Here is a 16,806-nt window from a genome sequence, read left to right as displayed (position 1 = left end):
AAAACACTGCTTGATGAGTTTTGGAGAAGAAGGCAAAATTTTAATGGTGTATACTAGGTCTTACTCTCAAGCTGTCACGAAATTCTAGAATATTCTGATATGCTGTCCAGTGAGAGATTCCAGCAGGATGCATTGAGATTTTATATACTATGCTTGAGAGACTCCTTTCTCCTTCTAAGGCTCCACTCTGAAAAGCCCCTTATAGGGAAACTATATTAGCTGCCCTGGTTCCAGATAGAACTAGCCCATCCCTATTCTGACTGTAGTTGTTCTTCAGAGATTACTTCTGAATGAATCTCCCTCTCATGGACATCATGTATTCACCAGAGCCCATAATTTATAAACTAAAAAGGAATAATAAGCTTACTTTTTCATATCAGTTTTCTTTCTAATTTGATTATCCTGTCAATCTGACCAAATCGTGCCCAGAAATTATCCAAAGAATTTAAATTTGTATGAGAAAATAATATTAAATGAGTATGAAATATAATCTAAATAAAAGTATGAGATAATAATTTAAGTTTGTATAAATCATCACATGGTTTAATATTTTTCCTCAGTGTGAGTCTGTGAAGAACATTAAAAATTCCAAGTGTCATTACATTGTCATGACTGCACACATGATACTTTCACTGTAGAATTAACTCCCCCAGTTCCCACACTATGCAGATCACATCAGGCCACTCTGTTATTTTAATAAGTTCTTGGATATCTCTTAGTGGATTGGCTAAGAAACTGAGGTTTTAAACTAGTTGCAGTAGCCTGAAACAATGGAGTTGGCTAGCAATACAGGTTGTTCCTACTTGGTTCTAGCTGCCCTTTGAAGAATCAGTATTTCTATGGGGTATGATATACACATTATTTTGTAATGGAGAAACAATATGATCTCCCATGTAGCACATTCTTGTCAACATGTGCAATTTCCGTATAAGACACGGGAGGCGACCATGGTGATGGAAAAGCATGACATGGAGCAAGGGTCCTAGGCATGTAATTCATTCCTATGCACTTATGTGTGTCTATGACCTGTCTGACAGATTCTTTTCTGAGGAGTTGAGACATACATATATTAACTTATCCCAAAAAAGAGAGCACCTGAAGACCAAAGTAATGATTCTAACAATGCCAAATTTGGTGGACCACTGAATTTTTCTTTCTAGCTTACCAACAAGGGTTTGGGTGAGTGGTTACAAGAAGTGGCAATTACACAAAAAGCAACTGTAACACCAGAGAGCTCACCACCAAATGGGTGAATTCTTCTGAAACTGCAACTCTGAAGCTTCCTATACTATCAGCTGCTCCACAGTGTGAATGTCTTTTCTCTGTTTTACTGATGTTAGTCTTCATTCCCAATAACTGTTTACTCCCATTTACATTATCAGATAAAGCCCTCAATAATCTTTTAAGTTTTATTTTTTCCTTTTCACTTGTGACTTTTGGTGACCTTTAGTTTATCTACAGATGCTCATTAGCCTCCCTTTTTCTCCTGAAGCAAATATTGCCATTCCTAGAGAATGTTGCAATTAAAAGGAACATGCCATACAATTCTATATACATACATGCATTGACATCTATACACCAAGGAATATGTACCCTCACAACATTTTAGAATTTTAATTTTAAAAAGGAAAAATATCATATAACTTTTTATGATTTGTAAACTACTTTAAAAATCCAGCTGATAGGATAGGAAACTGAGGAGTGGATTAAAGCTGTTTAAATCATAAGATTTATTTAACTATATCAAATATTTTTAATCTAGCACTGATAATATCAGAGGCAAAAAGATATTATATTGAGTTCATTAATTAATTAAATAACAAAAATTGTGTAATAATCTTTCTTCAAAAATTTCTAATAAAAATTTTACCTAAATAAATTAAGCTAAATATCATTTCTTCTGAAATTGGACTCTAATATCTTTATACATCTCAATACTGCTTATTGCAATATAGAAAATACTAAACAATAGTGAAAATAAAATTATAAAAGTTATATTTATGTTTTTGTAGAAAACAATTTTTTGTAATTAGTTTTAATATATAATGTAAATATTATATATTTAGGAACTCAGGGAAAATTATGTGCTTAGAGAGTTTTGAGGAATTTGACAAGAAGGCAGAGGGTGAAAGATTTTGGACAATAGCATATTTCAGCAATGAGATTGAAACAGGACCAATAGCATATAAATTCTCATTTTACCAATTCTCAGGCATCTTTGCAACTTCAAAAAGTCTATTTTAAATAAGATGAGGCCACATGGCAACTGAAAAGAAATATACCAGAAGGTTTGATGGGTAAAAATGTTAAAGGAATGAACTGTTTGATAAAATAAAATTCAGCCCAGCTAGGTCCATATAAAATTAGATAAATTGTAAGCAATTTCTGCTAGGGAGAGTGACATTATTAGTATTTATACTATAAGCTTATATTAATTAAAATAATTTTAGCTATATTTTTCCTTAATAATAACATCAAAGCTTCCTAAAAACTTCACTACTATTTTAAATTCACATTTTTCAAAGCTATTGGACATATCTTTTCTGCAAACATCCATTATAGAGCAAATGCAGCATTTCACTGAACTGAATCTTTAAAAGGCAATAAGCCAAGTCATATGTCACATTGCACAGGGATTGTTCCATGAAAAAATACTGCAGTTTCAAACGACAAACTGCTTGTGTCTCCATAATGTCAGAGTATTTTATGAACTAGCATGCTAAAATTTAATCTAAACTATATTGACTTATAGTACTGAGACTCCATGAAATCAACGCATTGCTCAAAGTTCTGTTTTCTGTCTGGGTAGCTGCTCTTGGGTGAGCTTTCTCATGGCAGTGTTGCTATTACACAAGGAAATGCTTCACAGCTAAACATTGCCAAACCCAGAATACAAGTCACATGCTGATTCTGAGCATTTCCCAGGTTTGTTTACTAAATTCTCAAAGTTTGAACAAAGCCCTAAGAGACCTCAGACCACCTAGTAACAAACTCCAGACAAAGACAAGATAGCTAAACTCCAAAACATCTGTTTCTACAGCATACCAGCATGCTTAACTTCTTACAAAGTGTTCCCCGCACATTCTCATTACAATATGCCAACCTATTCAGACTTCCGTGTGGATTCATCTGTCTGAGTCATTGTCTCTGAAGCAACTCAATTTCCTCAAGCTGTAGATGGGCCTGAAATTGCTTACCTGACTCACAAGCAAATGTCTTTGACGTTTCGTCATGAAAGATAATTGCCACTGCATGCTTCTTTGTCTCTCGAGGCAGTCTGGTAATATTTTTGATGTTGTGCAGTTCAGTTACCTTGAAAGAGAAGAATATTTTTTCTTTTTACTTTTGAAATTCTGGGGATAGGCCCCCAGAGCCTTGTATGTGCTAAGCAAACATTCTATCACTGAAAAAAATTTTATTTTAATATATGGTATATGTGCTACATTACAATGTTTTAAAGAAAATGGTCAATTATCACTACCTTATGCCCTTAAGCACGGTTCAATAGGTCACTGTACTAAGTTTGAATTGACTCTATCCACCACCAGTAAAGACCGAAACATAATGTCTTCTATTAGGCCTTCAGTTTTAGCCATCACTCATATTGGTTGCTGTATTTGAAATACTCTAGTGATCATACAGAATAGCTTCATGGAGGCTGTGCTGTTATTAAACTTGTATCTGCCTAAAGCAATAACAATTTGGTACAAAGAGAGTTCTCATTAAATATGTTTTGAATATTGATGAGATTTAGCAAGAAGTCTCTCCTCTAACACCTTACAAGTTCCAGATAAGACTAGATCACACAGCATCTGACAGCTGCCAATGGAATAAATCACAATTTTAACATTTCAAGCTTCCAGAGAAAGAATATACTTTTAAAAATTGTGTACCAATAATTTTCACAAGACTAATTCCAAGAGCAATGAAGGACTTGAGAATGAAATTTCAGCCCAAAGTGGGATATTGATGCATGCTGAACTTTTTTCATGATGCTTTTGTTGTTTATTTATTAATAAATCTTGTTATTTGACAGTTTTTCACATGTACATAGTGCATTCTGATTACTCTTCCACCTCTATTGTATTTTAATAACCACATTACCAGTGTAGAAATGGGTCTTTCCCTCTTTAGAATTGTCAGCATGTGTAGGATCTATCTTGAACTTGATTATAAAACATTGATGACATGCTAATAAGCTGATACTTTCTTCATCACGGTATAAAAGGAAAGAAACTTGATGATCAGAATATATATCAGTCCAGTACTAGATAGCCTGGTAAACAGGGGAACCACATCTGGTTCTAATGCCCAGATTCCTGACTTCTCTAGCGATTGGTCTCTAGCGCTGGATCAATATAAGGAGTATTTTCTTGGATAAAGACCTCTCTTTTGACTTAGTTGTATAAAAAACAAACTTTTCACTTTTTTATACGTTTCAATTGTTTTGAAGAAAATTAATGAAAGGAAAAAGCTCAATTCCCATTATAACTTAGAATACATTAAGCCCAATAGATTTTTTTAGAATTGTTAAATTTAGAGGTATTGATATCAGTTGTGTAGTGCTTTAGGTATAATGCATATACATATTTCATATATTTCAAGATTTCTCCCTCATATTTGAAGGTAGCCATAGTAATATTGATTAGGATTGCACAGTATAGCTGAAGTTAAAGTGATCAAAACCTGACCAAAGCCTGCAATTATATCATATAAAAATGACATGTACAAAATAAAAGTATGTAGTTATTATTTTAAAAGAGTTGTTCTCTACTTTTCATGGATTTTTAAAAAGATTTTCAAGGGCAGAGAATTTCAATACCACATGTAACTCATGGTCTGTCATACCTACAGAATTCTCATAAATCATTATTCATATTTTTCTCTTTACTTGCAGTCATACTAAGATTAACATGCATCATATAAATAATACAAATAGTTATTTCAGGTATGATAAAGTTGTCTTTATGTAAAAGCATGTATTCCTATGTATACATACACAGTACATCATCTACTTATAAATCTTCTACCTATTTCACATCTATCTGAAAGTTTCTTTTCCATGTGAGAAGAACTGTATACAAATATGTTATAATTTCTGAGGAATGACAGTTTTTGGAGAGATGAAAATTCTTTTTATGAAACAGTGACAAACATATTTTGATTGCACACCAAAGTGTATTATCAAATAAAATATAACTCTTGAATTTTAAAAGATGTTTAAACCCAATTTTATTTTAAGGCAATAGATTAAAGTTATTTTTGAAAAGAGATATTATTTCTAAATATTACTAGCTTTTCCTAAACAAATAATATTATCAAAATTGAGTCTAAAAACAATGATGAATTTGTGTTGCATAAGAATTAGTATAAAATGTAAATATAAAGACCAGAATCTGCTAGAGTGTTATGTAAAATGTCTCACATGTACTAAACAAATAATTTAAAAAACTATTGTTAGGACACATTCACAGATACTTTTATTTACAAATATAGAATAATACCGAGAAAGATATTATGGACTTTATATTTTTTGCTGTCATAACAAAAATCAACAAATTTAAGTCTTGGACAGATTTGAAAAACTGTCCTGGGTACCAAGGCATGCTTATCATCAGCTCTTCAGGCAATCTGACAGCTGATGCAGCTCAAACAAAGGGCTTGCTCTACTGGAAAATTTACATTTAGAAATGCAGAGATCCTTTGCAAGGAGACCACAGGCCTAAGGTTTTTGAGTAAATCAGGGCTTTGATTGTTGATAGCACTGTGATGGCTTAGCCTCTTTTGCTTAAGAATTTAAAAAGATGATAAGAAAGCACTGATAAGGAATTCTGCTTTCTAAAGGGTTTTCAATCCCAACTATTTAGGTTTGAAATACCTCCATTCATTTTTCGCTATCAATATTATCTGGATTTACCATATTGTGTTCAACTGTAATGACTTAAAGGAGAACAACTTTTAAAGTAATTTGTACTGCATTAAAGCAAATGTTTCTTACTATTCTAAAACCTGACAATGCAACATAAAAATAATTATAAACAGTCTGTAAATTTCTGAAATCTTGGATTTTCCAATACTAAAATCAGTATTTTTTTCATTATTTAATATTTCGTATGTATTTCTGTAAGTTGATTTTATTTTTAAATTTCTAGAAAGGGCCCAATATGTTGATCACATTTTAATCAAAGAATTAAAGTAAATTACTTTAAATAAACTAAGCTAACTTGTAACTGAAAATAATTTAAGTTAATTAGGTCTCAAAAGATGTAATGATGAGCAGCTTGAGATACTTAGGTTTGACAAGTGCCAAAGCCAACACTTTAATATGAACATATGAACGTGCAGGGGTTTTTTTTATGCTAGCTGGTGCTATATTATTTTTATTTGGTTGTTATACCTTAAGTAATTCATTGGCATATATATATATATATATATATATATATATATATATATATATATATATATATATATGTCAAAAATAAAAATAACCCTTTTCTCTAGGAATATAGAAGACAGTGCATACTCCTCTTACAGAAGACACAATATTGGCTACGGGAACCCACATTAGATGGGTCATAACCTCTGATAATTCCAGCTTCTGGGTACTCCACCCATGTGCAAACACACACACACACACAATAAAATTTTTTTATATTTAATTTAATTTTTTAAGAAAGAAAGCAAACTATCTTTTTTCATTATACATACCAATTCAAGTTCCTACTCCCTCCCTTCCTCCCATTTCCTCCATTTCCTCCGCCACCTCCTATCCAATCCTCTGTGAAGGCAAGGCACATTGCTTTGGGGAAGGTCCAAGCCCTCCCTAGTATATCTAGGCTGAGCAAGGTATCCATCCAAGGAGAATAGGTTCCCAAAAAGCCAGTACACGCAGTAGGGATAAATCCTGGTGCCAAAGCCAGTGGCCCATCAGTCTCTGCCTCAGCCATGCAACTGTCAAACACAGTCAGGGGGACTAGTTTGGTCCTATGCTTGTTCTTTCCCAATCCAGATGGTGTTGATGAGTTCCCATTAGCTCAGATAGACTGTTTCAGTGAGTGCACCCACCATGGTCTTGACCTCTTTGCTCATATTCTCATTCTTCCCAATCTTCAACCAGACTTTGGGAGGTCAGTCCAGTGCTCCGATGCTGGTCTCTGCCTCTGTTTCCATCAGTTGAAGGGTGAAGGTTCATAATCATCATTTTGGGTCTGGGTTACCACACTCTGGGTGGTGTTTTTAGTTCCATTGTTTTGCATGCAAAATTCAAGATGTCATTGTCTTTTACCGCTTAGTAGTACTCTAATGTGTAAATGTGCCACATTTTTTTTTTATCCACTCTTCGGTTTGAGGGGCATCTAAGTTGTTTCCAGGTTCTGAATATTACAAATAAAGCTGCTATGTATATAGTTGAATATATGTTTTTGTAAATGTAACCCCAGTAGCATAGACACTGAGAGCAACAATAAATACATGGGACCTCCTGAAACTGAGAAGCTGCTGTAAAGCAAAAGACATAATCAATAAAAAAAAAGGCAGCCTACTGAATAGGAAAAGATCTTCACCAATCCCACATCAGACAAAGACAAAGGACTGATCTCCAAAATATATAAACAACTCAAGAAATTAGACATCAAAATTCCAAATAACCCAATTAAAAAATGGGGTACAGAACTAAACAGAGAATCTCAATAGAAGAATCTCAAAGGGTCGAAAGACAATTAAGGAAATGTTCAACATCTTTAGCCATCAGGGAAATGCAAATCTAAACAACTCTGAGATACACCTGCCAGGATGGCTAAATTCAAAAACACCAATGATAGCTTGTGCTGGAGAGGACACTCATCCATTGTTGGTAGGAATGCAAACTTGTAAAACCACTATGGAAATCAGTATGGTGGTTTCTCAAAACAATTGGGAATCAACCTACCGCAGGATCCAGCAATACCACTCTTGGGCTCAAAAGATGCTCAGTCATAATACAAAAATAAAATCTTAAGCAGTGACAGAATTTAAAAAGGTAGGATAAAGGATCTGGTGAAGATTTCTGTTAATTTTTTCACTGTGAAAATTTCATACATGAATACAATTTTTTTGAGCAAATCTAACCGTCTAACCGCTATTCCCTCTCGTCCAACTCACCCCACTCCATTCAATGTATGACTTCTTGGGTGGCAATATCACAGGCATGAAACTTGTAGTAAGTGAAGTGAAAAAGAAAGATACCTTCAAATTATACACTTTATCCAAATTAATTCTTATCAGTATATATATTATTACAAACAAATATATCATAGTATATATTAGATATTAAACTTTGTCATTTATTTTTATGTTTAAAAGTAGTAGTAACCTCATTTCATGGTGAAGAAGTGGAAATTTAAAAATAGAATGTTACTTCTGGGTTGTGGTGGTGCATGTCTTTAATCCCAGCACTTGGGAGGCAGAGGCAGGTGGATCTCTTTGAGTTCATGGATAGCATGATCTACAAGAGCTACTTCAAGGACAGGCTCCAAAGCTACAGAGAAACCCTGTCTTGAAACCCACCCTCAAAATAGAATGTTTCCCCAATAATAATGTGAATGTTCTGTTTTTTAAAAACTCTTAAATATCTATCTTGTTCCGCAACAACTTGATACTCTTTTCTGCTTCTGGATCCAGGCAGTCGCAATATGCTATTTAGATTCAGTATATGTAAGGTCTCACATAGTTGAAGAGTTATAAAACTGAAAGTTGAATGAAGAACATTTGAAGTCAACTGCGGCTATTTTGCCTACAATTTTTTTTGCCTATAAATTGGATCAATGCTTTTCTAAGGTTGTATCATTAAGGAGTCTGAATTGTGTTAAATATTTTCTTATTCTTCTAGACCAAACTTTGTAGATCAATTTTCAATTTTTTTAGATGTTTTTACTCATTATGGTTTTATATTAACTTGACCTAGTATTAAAAGATACAAACTTAACTTTTTCACACTTAAACCTGAAATGTAAATTCCATCCATATTCTGAATATCACAATTTTTCTAAATATAATATTGTCATTTAAAGGTTTTCTGTCATTTTCCTTGGTTGTAAGCACAGACTGCATTTCATTTCCCAGATGCCAGACCCAAATAATCTCACAGAAAATATATTAATTACAACACAACGTGGCCAATAGCTTAGGCATATTCTCGGCTAACTCTTATATATTAAACTGACCCATTTCTATTAATCTATGTATCACTACAAGGCTATGGCCTACTGGTAAGATTTTCCTGCTATTGTGGCAAAATACTCTGGAGTAATTAGATGATTTCACAAGAGAGAAATGGTTTTATTCTCATTTACAGTTCAAGGGTACAGTACATCATGGTCAGAATACAACACAGCAGAAGATTGAAGCAGTGGTGATATCACATTAACAATCAGAAAAAAGAGAGATGAAAGCATACAGTACTCAGCTCACTTTCTTCTTATATATCCTTAATTCTCCAGGGTATGGTGTACCCAGAGTTAAGAAAGGCCATTCCAAAAACAGCTGAGTGGAGCTAACAGAAGTTCATTGACCCCATACAGACAGCTGGAGAACTAGCGTAAGATTGAAGTAGGCTTTCTGCATATGAGTTACAGTTGTGTGGTATGGTCAGTTTGAACCAGTATTTATACCTAGTACATGATCTGTCTTTGGAGTCCGTCTTCTATGAAGGGACTTCTTGCTCAGCCTAGATACAGGGGGGAGGACCTTGGCCCTGCCTCAAGTCGTGTGACAGACTTTGTTGACACCCCATAGGAGATCTCACCTTCTTAAGGGATGAATGGGGTCCAGTGGGAAGAAGGTGGGAGGATGGAAGGGAGAGAGAACTTAGTTTGTTATGTAAAATAACATTACATTTTCTGAGACTCATACAAAGGAATTGTTCCTGCTGGGACCGTTTCTGTTGGCATTTGGTCTCAACCTAAGATATGCATCATTGACTATTTATGAATTCTGTTAATTTCATACACTTGACTCTGGAGTTAAAGATGATTTGTTTGATCCATACAATCCATTGTTAATGCATTAGATAAACGTCAACACTGAATTTATTTATTTGGTGCTTTCAATCACTTTCACCTCAGAGAGAAGGCCACCAGACATTTTTTAATTTATGATTCAGTTTAAATAATGTGGAAGCAAAAACTTTCTGTAGAATAGGTATAGATATTTTAACAGTTATAAACAAATAGAAGACCAGATATCAGGGAACCCTATTCGTAGAGTGACCATTAGTGAACAGAAGGGTTGTGCTATGTGCTGGGGAAAAGTACATATTTTCTCTAACTGACCCTTTGAGTTTTAAAATGAATGTACTTGCATGCATAACAACAGTAAAAAACAAATTAGTACCAATTATGATTTAAAGTTCAGCATACTATTTATGTTATGTATCTTTGACTGATGGAAAATTAAGCTAAATATCAAAATATAATGTCAATCTTGTTGTTAAAAATTGCATGTAACAGTGGGGCAAGGCCAGTTCAGGCACCTCTCCTCTGCTGCCCAAGGACCTAGCTGGGGACATCCCTGTGGACACCTGGGATCCCCTCTAGAGACAAGTCTCTTGCCAACCCTAAAATGGCTCCCTTAATGTAGACATCTTCTTCCTTGCTCCTATATCCTCCCTTCCTCCATCTCCACCCTCCCACTCCCCCAAGCTCTCTCCAGTCTTTCCTTTCTCCCTTCTCTTTCCCCCTCTCCCCTTCCCCCATCCCTACTCCCATCCCATGCTCCCAACTTTTGCCCAGGAATCTTGTTTGTTTCCAATTTCCAGGAGGATCTATATATGTTTTTCTTTGGGTTCACCTTGTTATTTGGCTTTTCTAGGCTTGCAAAATATAGGCTTAATGTCCTTTGTTTATGGCTAGAGTCCACTAATGAGTGAGTACATACCATATTCATCTTTTTGCATCTGGGTTATCTCACTCAGGATAGTGTTTTCTATTTCCATCCATTTGCATGCAAAATTCAAGATGTCATTATTTTTTACCACCTAGTAGTACTCTAATGTGTATATATTCTACACTTTCTTTATCCATTCTTCCATTGAGGGGCATCTAGGTTGTTTCCAGGTTCTAGCTATTACAAATAATGCTATGAACATAGTTGAACAAATGCTTTTGTAGTATGATAGAGCATCTCTTGAGTATATTCCCAAGAGTGGTAAACCTGGATCCCGAGGTAGACTGATTCCCAATTTCTTGAGAAACTGCAGCACTGATTTCCAAAGTGGTTGCATAAGGCAGGGAAGAAACTTCTATCTACACAAAAGGAGTTCAAAGACTAAGACTGAAGAGAGGTAGCTTTGTGAAGACAAAGGAAGACACCTTATTTTCTGATTCTGCCTTCTAAATAATTAGATTAAACTTTCATGGCCTTGAGCCAAGGAGAATATGAAAATTTGTTAGACTAGACCTTGGAAAATAATATAGTTGTACATAGTTATTTATGATAACTTTTAACTTTTTTAATTCCAAAGTTATATTCTTAAGTTAAAAACAAAATAAAAGAATGTCATAAAATTTTATGTATACCCTATATACTTACAAAGGATATATCCTTCTTTGCTTTCTGTCTCTATGAAGCATTACATTTATTTTTCCTTTGATTTTTATGTGATTCCCCCAGAGCCTGGCCCAGTGACTGATGTAGTTATGGGAAAGGTGGAGATCCACTCAGGCGAGAGCTTCCTGTCAACAAGCTTTGTCAGCATCACAGTCCTAGGGGAATGGCAATGAAAAGGTGACAAACTATAAAACTTCTTTTGGAAAATGAACCTGCTGATATTTTATGGGGTCAACAGCAAGTCTGACCTGCTACTGAGCTGGGGTACTGCTCTTAACTAGGGAGTTGGTCACTGGGAATGGAGGACATGTACCTGCAAGAGGGGTCATTCAAAGGTCAGGATGAGAAGAACTGAATGATGTTCCAAAGGGGATGAAACTACTCTGCTTTTCACAGTTAATAACTGCTTTTACTTATAATTTGAATGGTTTAGTATGAAGCAGAAAAGAAATGCTATGTGGGAGCTGACATCAACCTCAAAAGCTAAATCTAAGAATCCTGGGAAGACTATCTTGAGTAGCACACTCTTCTTTGACAGAATTACCAGATTCTACTCCATACCCTTCAAAGAGATCTAATATCTGTTGGGAAAATATTTTTCTATCTTTCCATGGTCTCTGACCTTCACTACAAGGTTTTCACGGATCCCTCATAAAACCCTGGCTTATAGGAGAACATGTTATGCTGATTATAATTTTCTAGAAACTGGTTCTTACTGACGCTTCAGGACTCAACACATAGTAATACTCATTAAATGCCAAGTTCAATGTTTAAAGCATGTTTCTGACATTGGGCAGAAACTACCATGATGTGACTGGGATTGCTGCCACTTGATGTATTATAGGAATAAGGAGAGGAATATGTCATGTGTAAAAATGATATCTTTAGAGAATCTCCTTTAAAATGTTGTTGTATTGGACAGACATAAACTGGGACAGGAAAGATGACTCAGTATACTATCTGTTCCCCAAGAGGACACAAGTTTGGTGCCCCACATTCATATCAGGTGATTCACAACCACCGATAACACCAGCTCCAGAATGAAATGGCATCTCTGGCTTTTGTGGGCACTTGCATTCATATAGACATTCACAAAATTCACAGTATAACAATAAATTTCAAAAATACATAAGAATATAATCATGTACCAGTTCTAAGTATTTAAATTAGAATTGAAAAGGCAGAAAATATAAACTGAAGCACAGAAGATTTCTTCTAGAAGTACTAAGTGATAGCCCTTTCACCACTCAACTTCAGCCTTGTAAAATTCACAGATATACTGGGATATACTTCTACCTACATAGTGTGTTCATAAATGAGTGCTCTACCTACATCTATGGTAATTTCATATTGATCAAAAGAAAATTAATATCATACCTGCAATCTTGTCAGTGTTTGAACTTCATAAGAAACTCAGGTTTGCCATTGGGATGATATTAATCAGATAAATTCATGTGTAGAATCCAGCTGGAGTAAACTGCTGGCTCACCTCAGACTAGGCAAGCCTAGATCCAAAATGGCAAATACAATGTTGGAGGCTAACACTTACAAAACTTTCTGAAAGTGTATAAAAAATTATAAGGAAATAGAAGACTCCTGGAAACCAAGTTACATTTCAAATTATACATGATATCTATATTGTCTGGATTCATAGAGCTAGAAAAATGAAACGTGGAAAATTGTCTTATAATGGCAAATATTTCTAATATCTACAAGATATGATTTTGTGCACTTGCAGGCCTGATTAAAACACACTAATTTCAAATATTTTATCCAAATTATTGAAAGAAAATACGCTAACAAAAAAATAGCTTTCCTCAATATTATGCAACATAAAGTATGCCATTGCGTAAAATTTTATGTGATAATAATTTTAGGTTAAGAATAAAAACATTTGCTAATCATCCAACATATCATTTCACTGAGTCTCAAAGCCTACAATACTCTAGCAATTAAAATTTTCAGGTCAATAAAATGTGTTTTGTAGCTGCTTCTGAATGGAAGACAAAAATTGTTCAAAGGGAGAAGAAATTTTTACTGTTGTTATTATGAAGTTATTAACTTTAACAAGTTTTCAAATAGTAAACCTATCAAAAATAAATACAAGTCATTATTATTATTTGATGAATTAAATATGCTAAATAGGCATTTACAATGAGGTAGAAAGCACTATTCCAGATTATATTCTCATGGTTGTATTTTCCAGTTATATATTATGAATGGATACGCATTAATTTTATAAAAGCAAAAGAATCATTTGTTCTCTATAATACAACCTTTATTTTGCTGGGCCTGAATTGCACAATAAGGTGGCATGACTGATGCATATAAAAAGGGATCATTTTAAGAACCAAAACACTCAGAATATTTTGAAATGGCAATTAAAATTAAGGCATAGTTTCTAAATCTGCGAAATGTAAAATAATGCTTCAGAAATGATGGATATAATGTTTAAGCAGAATCGTAGTACTGAATATTCTTTTTTATTTGTTTGTTGATTTTTTTTGGTAAATATGATTTACTAAGCAAAATGACTCTTTTGAAATTGCAAGCTACGTTTGATATTCAAATGGTGTCAAAATTCTTGTACAGCTGACATATATTGTTGCCCTGATTTCTAACTTACATGTTCTGAAGCAGAAATGAGTTGAACAATGTGCCCATGTTACTTTTCATTTCCTGTCTTCTAACTTTTATGCTAGGATATTATTTACATTTCCAGATAGGAATATTTAAATTAGGCTACATATTTTCCTTCTACTGAGGCTATTATAATAAGTTACTTTGAAACAGAAAAAAAGATGACTGACTACTTAAAAAAAAGGAAGGAGAGCTCTGATTGTAGCTCATTGGTAGAACATTTGAACATGTGAAAGCCCCTTAATTAGAACTTCTTCATTGAAATTGATACAAGCTGTGTGATTTACATTATAAAAAATACTACAACTGTTTTAGGTTTTAATTTCGATGAAGAAGTTCTAATTAATTGTACAATGAATTTGGTTCACATTTGCTCTAATATGATAGGTTAAATTAACTACCCCACTTAAATAGTAGTTTGTTGTGCAGGCATAATTGAGCAACATAGAAAAATTCTTATTTGCGCTGCCTAAGATTTGATGAAATTTTAATTGGCATCAAATCAAATGCTACCAAGATCAAATTGAGCTCTGGAAACTTCCTAATATCTTTAGGTTATGACAAGGCAGATCTGTTCTGGTCCCCTTAAAGAGCTCAACTTCTGGACTCCTCTGTTTAACCTTTACTTAGAATTATTTACTTGGATATTTCATAGAAAGGGCCCCATCATACATTGGTAATTTCCTTATTTTCTTGTCCTACATGAAAGTTATTTCCCTATTCACTTTCACTGAGTGTTCCCCAAGTAATTAGCATGTGGAAAAAAGATGAAGACAGTCAATAATACAATAAATAAAAAGTCTAGGATGATACATGATGTCTGACTCAGAACCAGGTTGTTAATAGATGCTCTTGTTCAAGAAACAAAAACTGCTTGCAGATGGAGCAACGTTTATTATGCAAAAGAATAAAAGTATACAGGATTTTACTCATATAAATAATTTTCACTCTAGAATTTCTTTTAGGAGCCAAGGCACAACAAGCCTTTGAACACAGTGTACATTATTATCAAGAATGTGATCACACAAACATGGAATCCTGTCTTCATGATTTCAAAATGAGAAAGTTAACGTGACTATACACATGTACAATTTCTACAAAAAACAAAAAAGTGTAAGGGTAAGCTGTAAAGGCAACTTCATAAAGCAACCTTACATTTCCCTGGGTTCTCTCAGCTGGTTGTTTTAAATGAAATTAATATCCTGCATGAAAGGAAGAGAGAGTAAGAAAAACAATTATTTCAATATCAGGTGATGGGGATTAAGAAAAGAGATCAGATTTGGGATGTGATTCAGTGGTATAAACAACCACTTGGGCACCATTCACAAGCTTGATTACTACCTATTTAAACATCATTTTTCTACCATTTTACAGTTTTCTTCTCTGAAATTTCATGACAACCTCTCCATTCATCTTTCAAGGGAGTTTTATTGATGTTTTCTCCCTAAGGACAGCACTCATGTTTCTTTCATTAAAATTTCTCTAAATGGTTTCTTTGTCATCTATTCAGAAAATTAAGGAAAATTTATTAGTTGGTCTTATGTAAATTGCTCTTGTTCAGTTTTCATCCAGGATAAATTTGTTTTGAATATCTATTATGACAATTATATACAGCCACATTCTCAAACCTAATGCATTTTTAATAACTTCCTTCAGTAGCTAGTGATTTGAAATTCAAATTTCTTTCTAAGTTTAAAAAAGTATATACCATTTTAAAATTGCTTCATATACAATTGATTCATGCAGCAAGATTTCTTTTATAGTAAACATATCAAACCTCTAAATGAGACCATTAATTCTTGTAAGCATATTTCAGACAGAACATAGCACACAGTTAAAAGTTGATAAAGAAATAGTTGTATCCTTGGTTTATTTTTAGTGACCCTTCACTTAGGTTAGAATCATTCTGCTCATTTGATTTATTATTTTAATTTATGGCTATTAAACATGATTGTGACTTTTATAGAAAGTCAAAAAAACTATTTTCTAGATTAAGGAACATATCTGAGCAAAGCACAATTTTTTTTTAACCTCGGAGGCTTAGAGGACAAAGCTTCATCTTTTATGCAGTCTTTATGATCCCTCTTCACCACCATCTTTCCACGTGCTAGCTCTTTGTTGAAGGTTCACCAGCATTAAACTAACCAAACTCTTTGTCAATTTACTCATACCCATACACATTCCTCCATATAATGTATTTTATCTATCACTTTGCTTTTTGAAAGCAGTAATATTTAAGGAAATCCCCACATATCCACTTCTCCCTTATTAACTTCTAATTAGCAGAGACGGAATTAACTGTTTTCCTCTTTCCATCATCACTTATTACAGTTAGCTTTATAAATCTTTTCCACCCTAGGTTGCAAAATGTTAAAATAATTATTAGTTATTATGCCTTACCATTTGAGGTCTACGTCAACACGTGTGTGCGTGTGTGTATGTTGTGTGTTTTGTGTGTGCATGTGAGTGTACGTGTGTGCAGTTGTCATGTTATGCAACACTTTCATGTAGTTCACATGTATGTAGTGACCAGATGGAAACTGTTCTTCAATAATCCTCCCATCATTTTTTGAGACATTCTCA

At 33.9% G+C, this 16,806-nt stretch overlaps 1 protein-coding gene across 1 annotated transcript in view; it reads right to left on the bottom strand.

Annotated features, from left to right (window-relative positions):
- The window catches only part of Dok6 (docking protein 6), a 306,256-nt gene that overhangs the window by 169,286 nt on the left and 120,164 nt on the right, over window positions 1–16,806 (bottom strand). The window contains exon 3 of the mRNA XM_075968101.1: window positions 3,198–3,312. Within this exon, the coding sequence (XP_075824216.1) occupies window positions 3,198–3,312 (115 nt within the window). The remainder of the gene's footprint in view (window positions 1–3,197; window positions 3,313–16,806) is intronic.

Source organism: Microtus pennsylvanicus, chromosome 4, assembly GCF_037038515.1.
Source record: "Microtus pennsylvanicus isolate mMicPen1 chromosome 4, mMicPen1.hap1, whole genome shotgun sequence".
NCBI lineage: Eukaryota > Metazoa > Chordata > Mammalia > Rodentia > Cricetidae > Microtus > Microtus pennsylvanicus.
The sequence above is the reverse complement of the archived record's forward strand: the minus strand, read 5'-3'. Positions and strand labels throughout refer to the sequence as shown.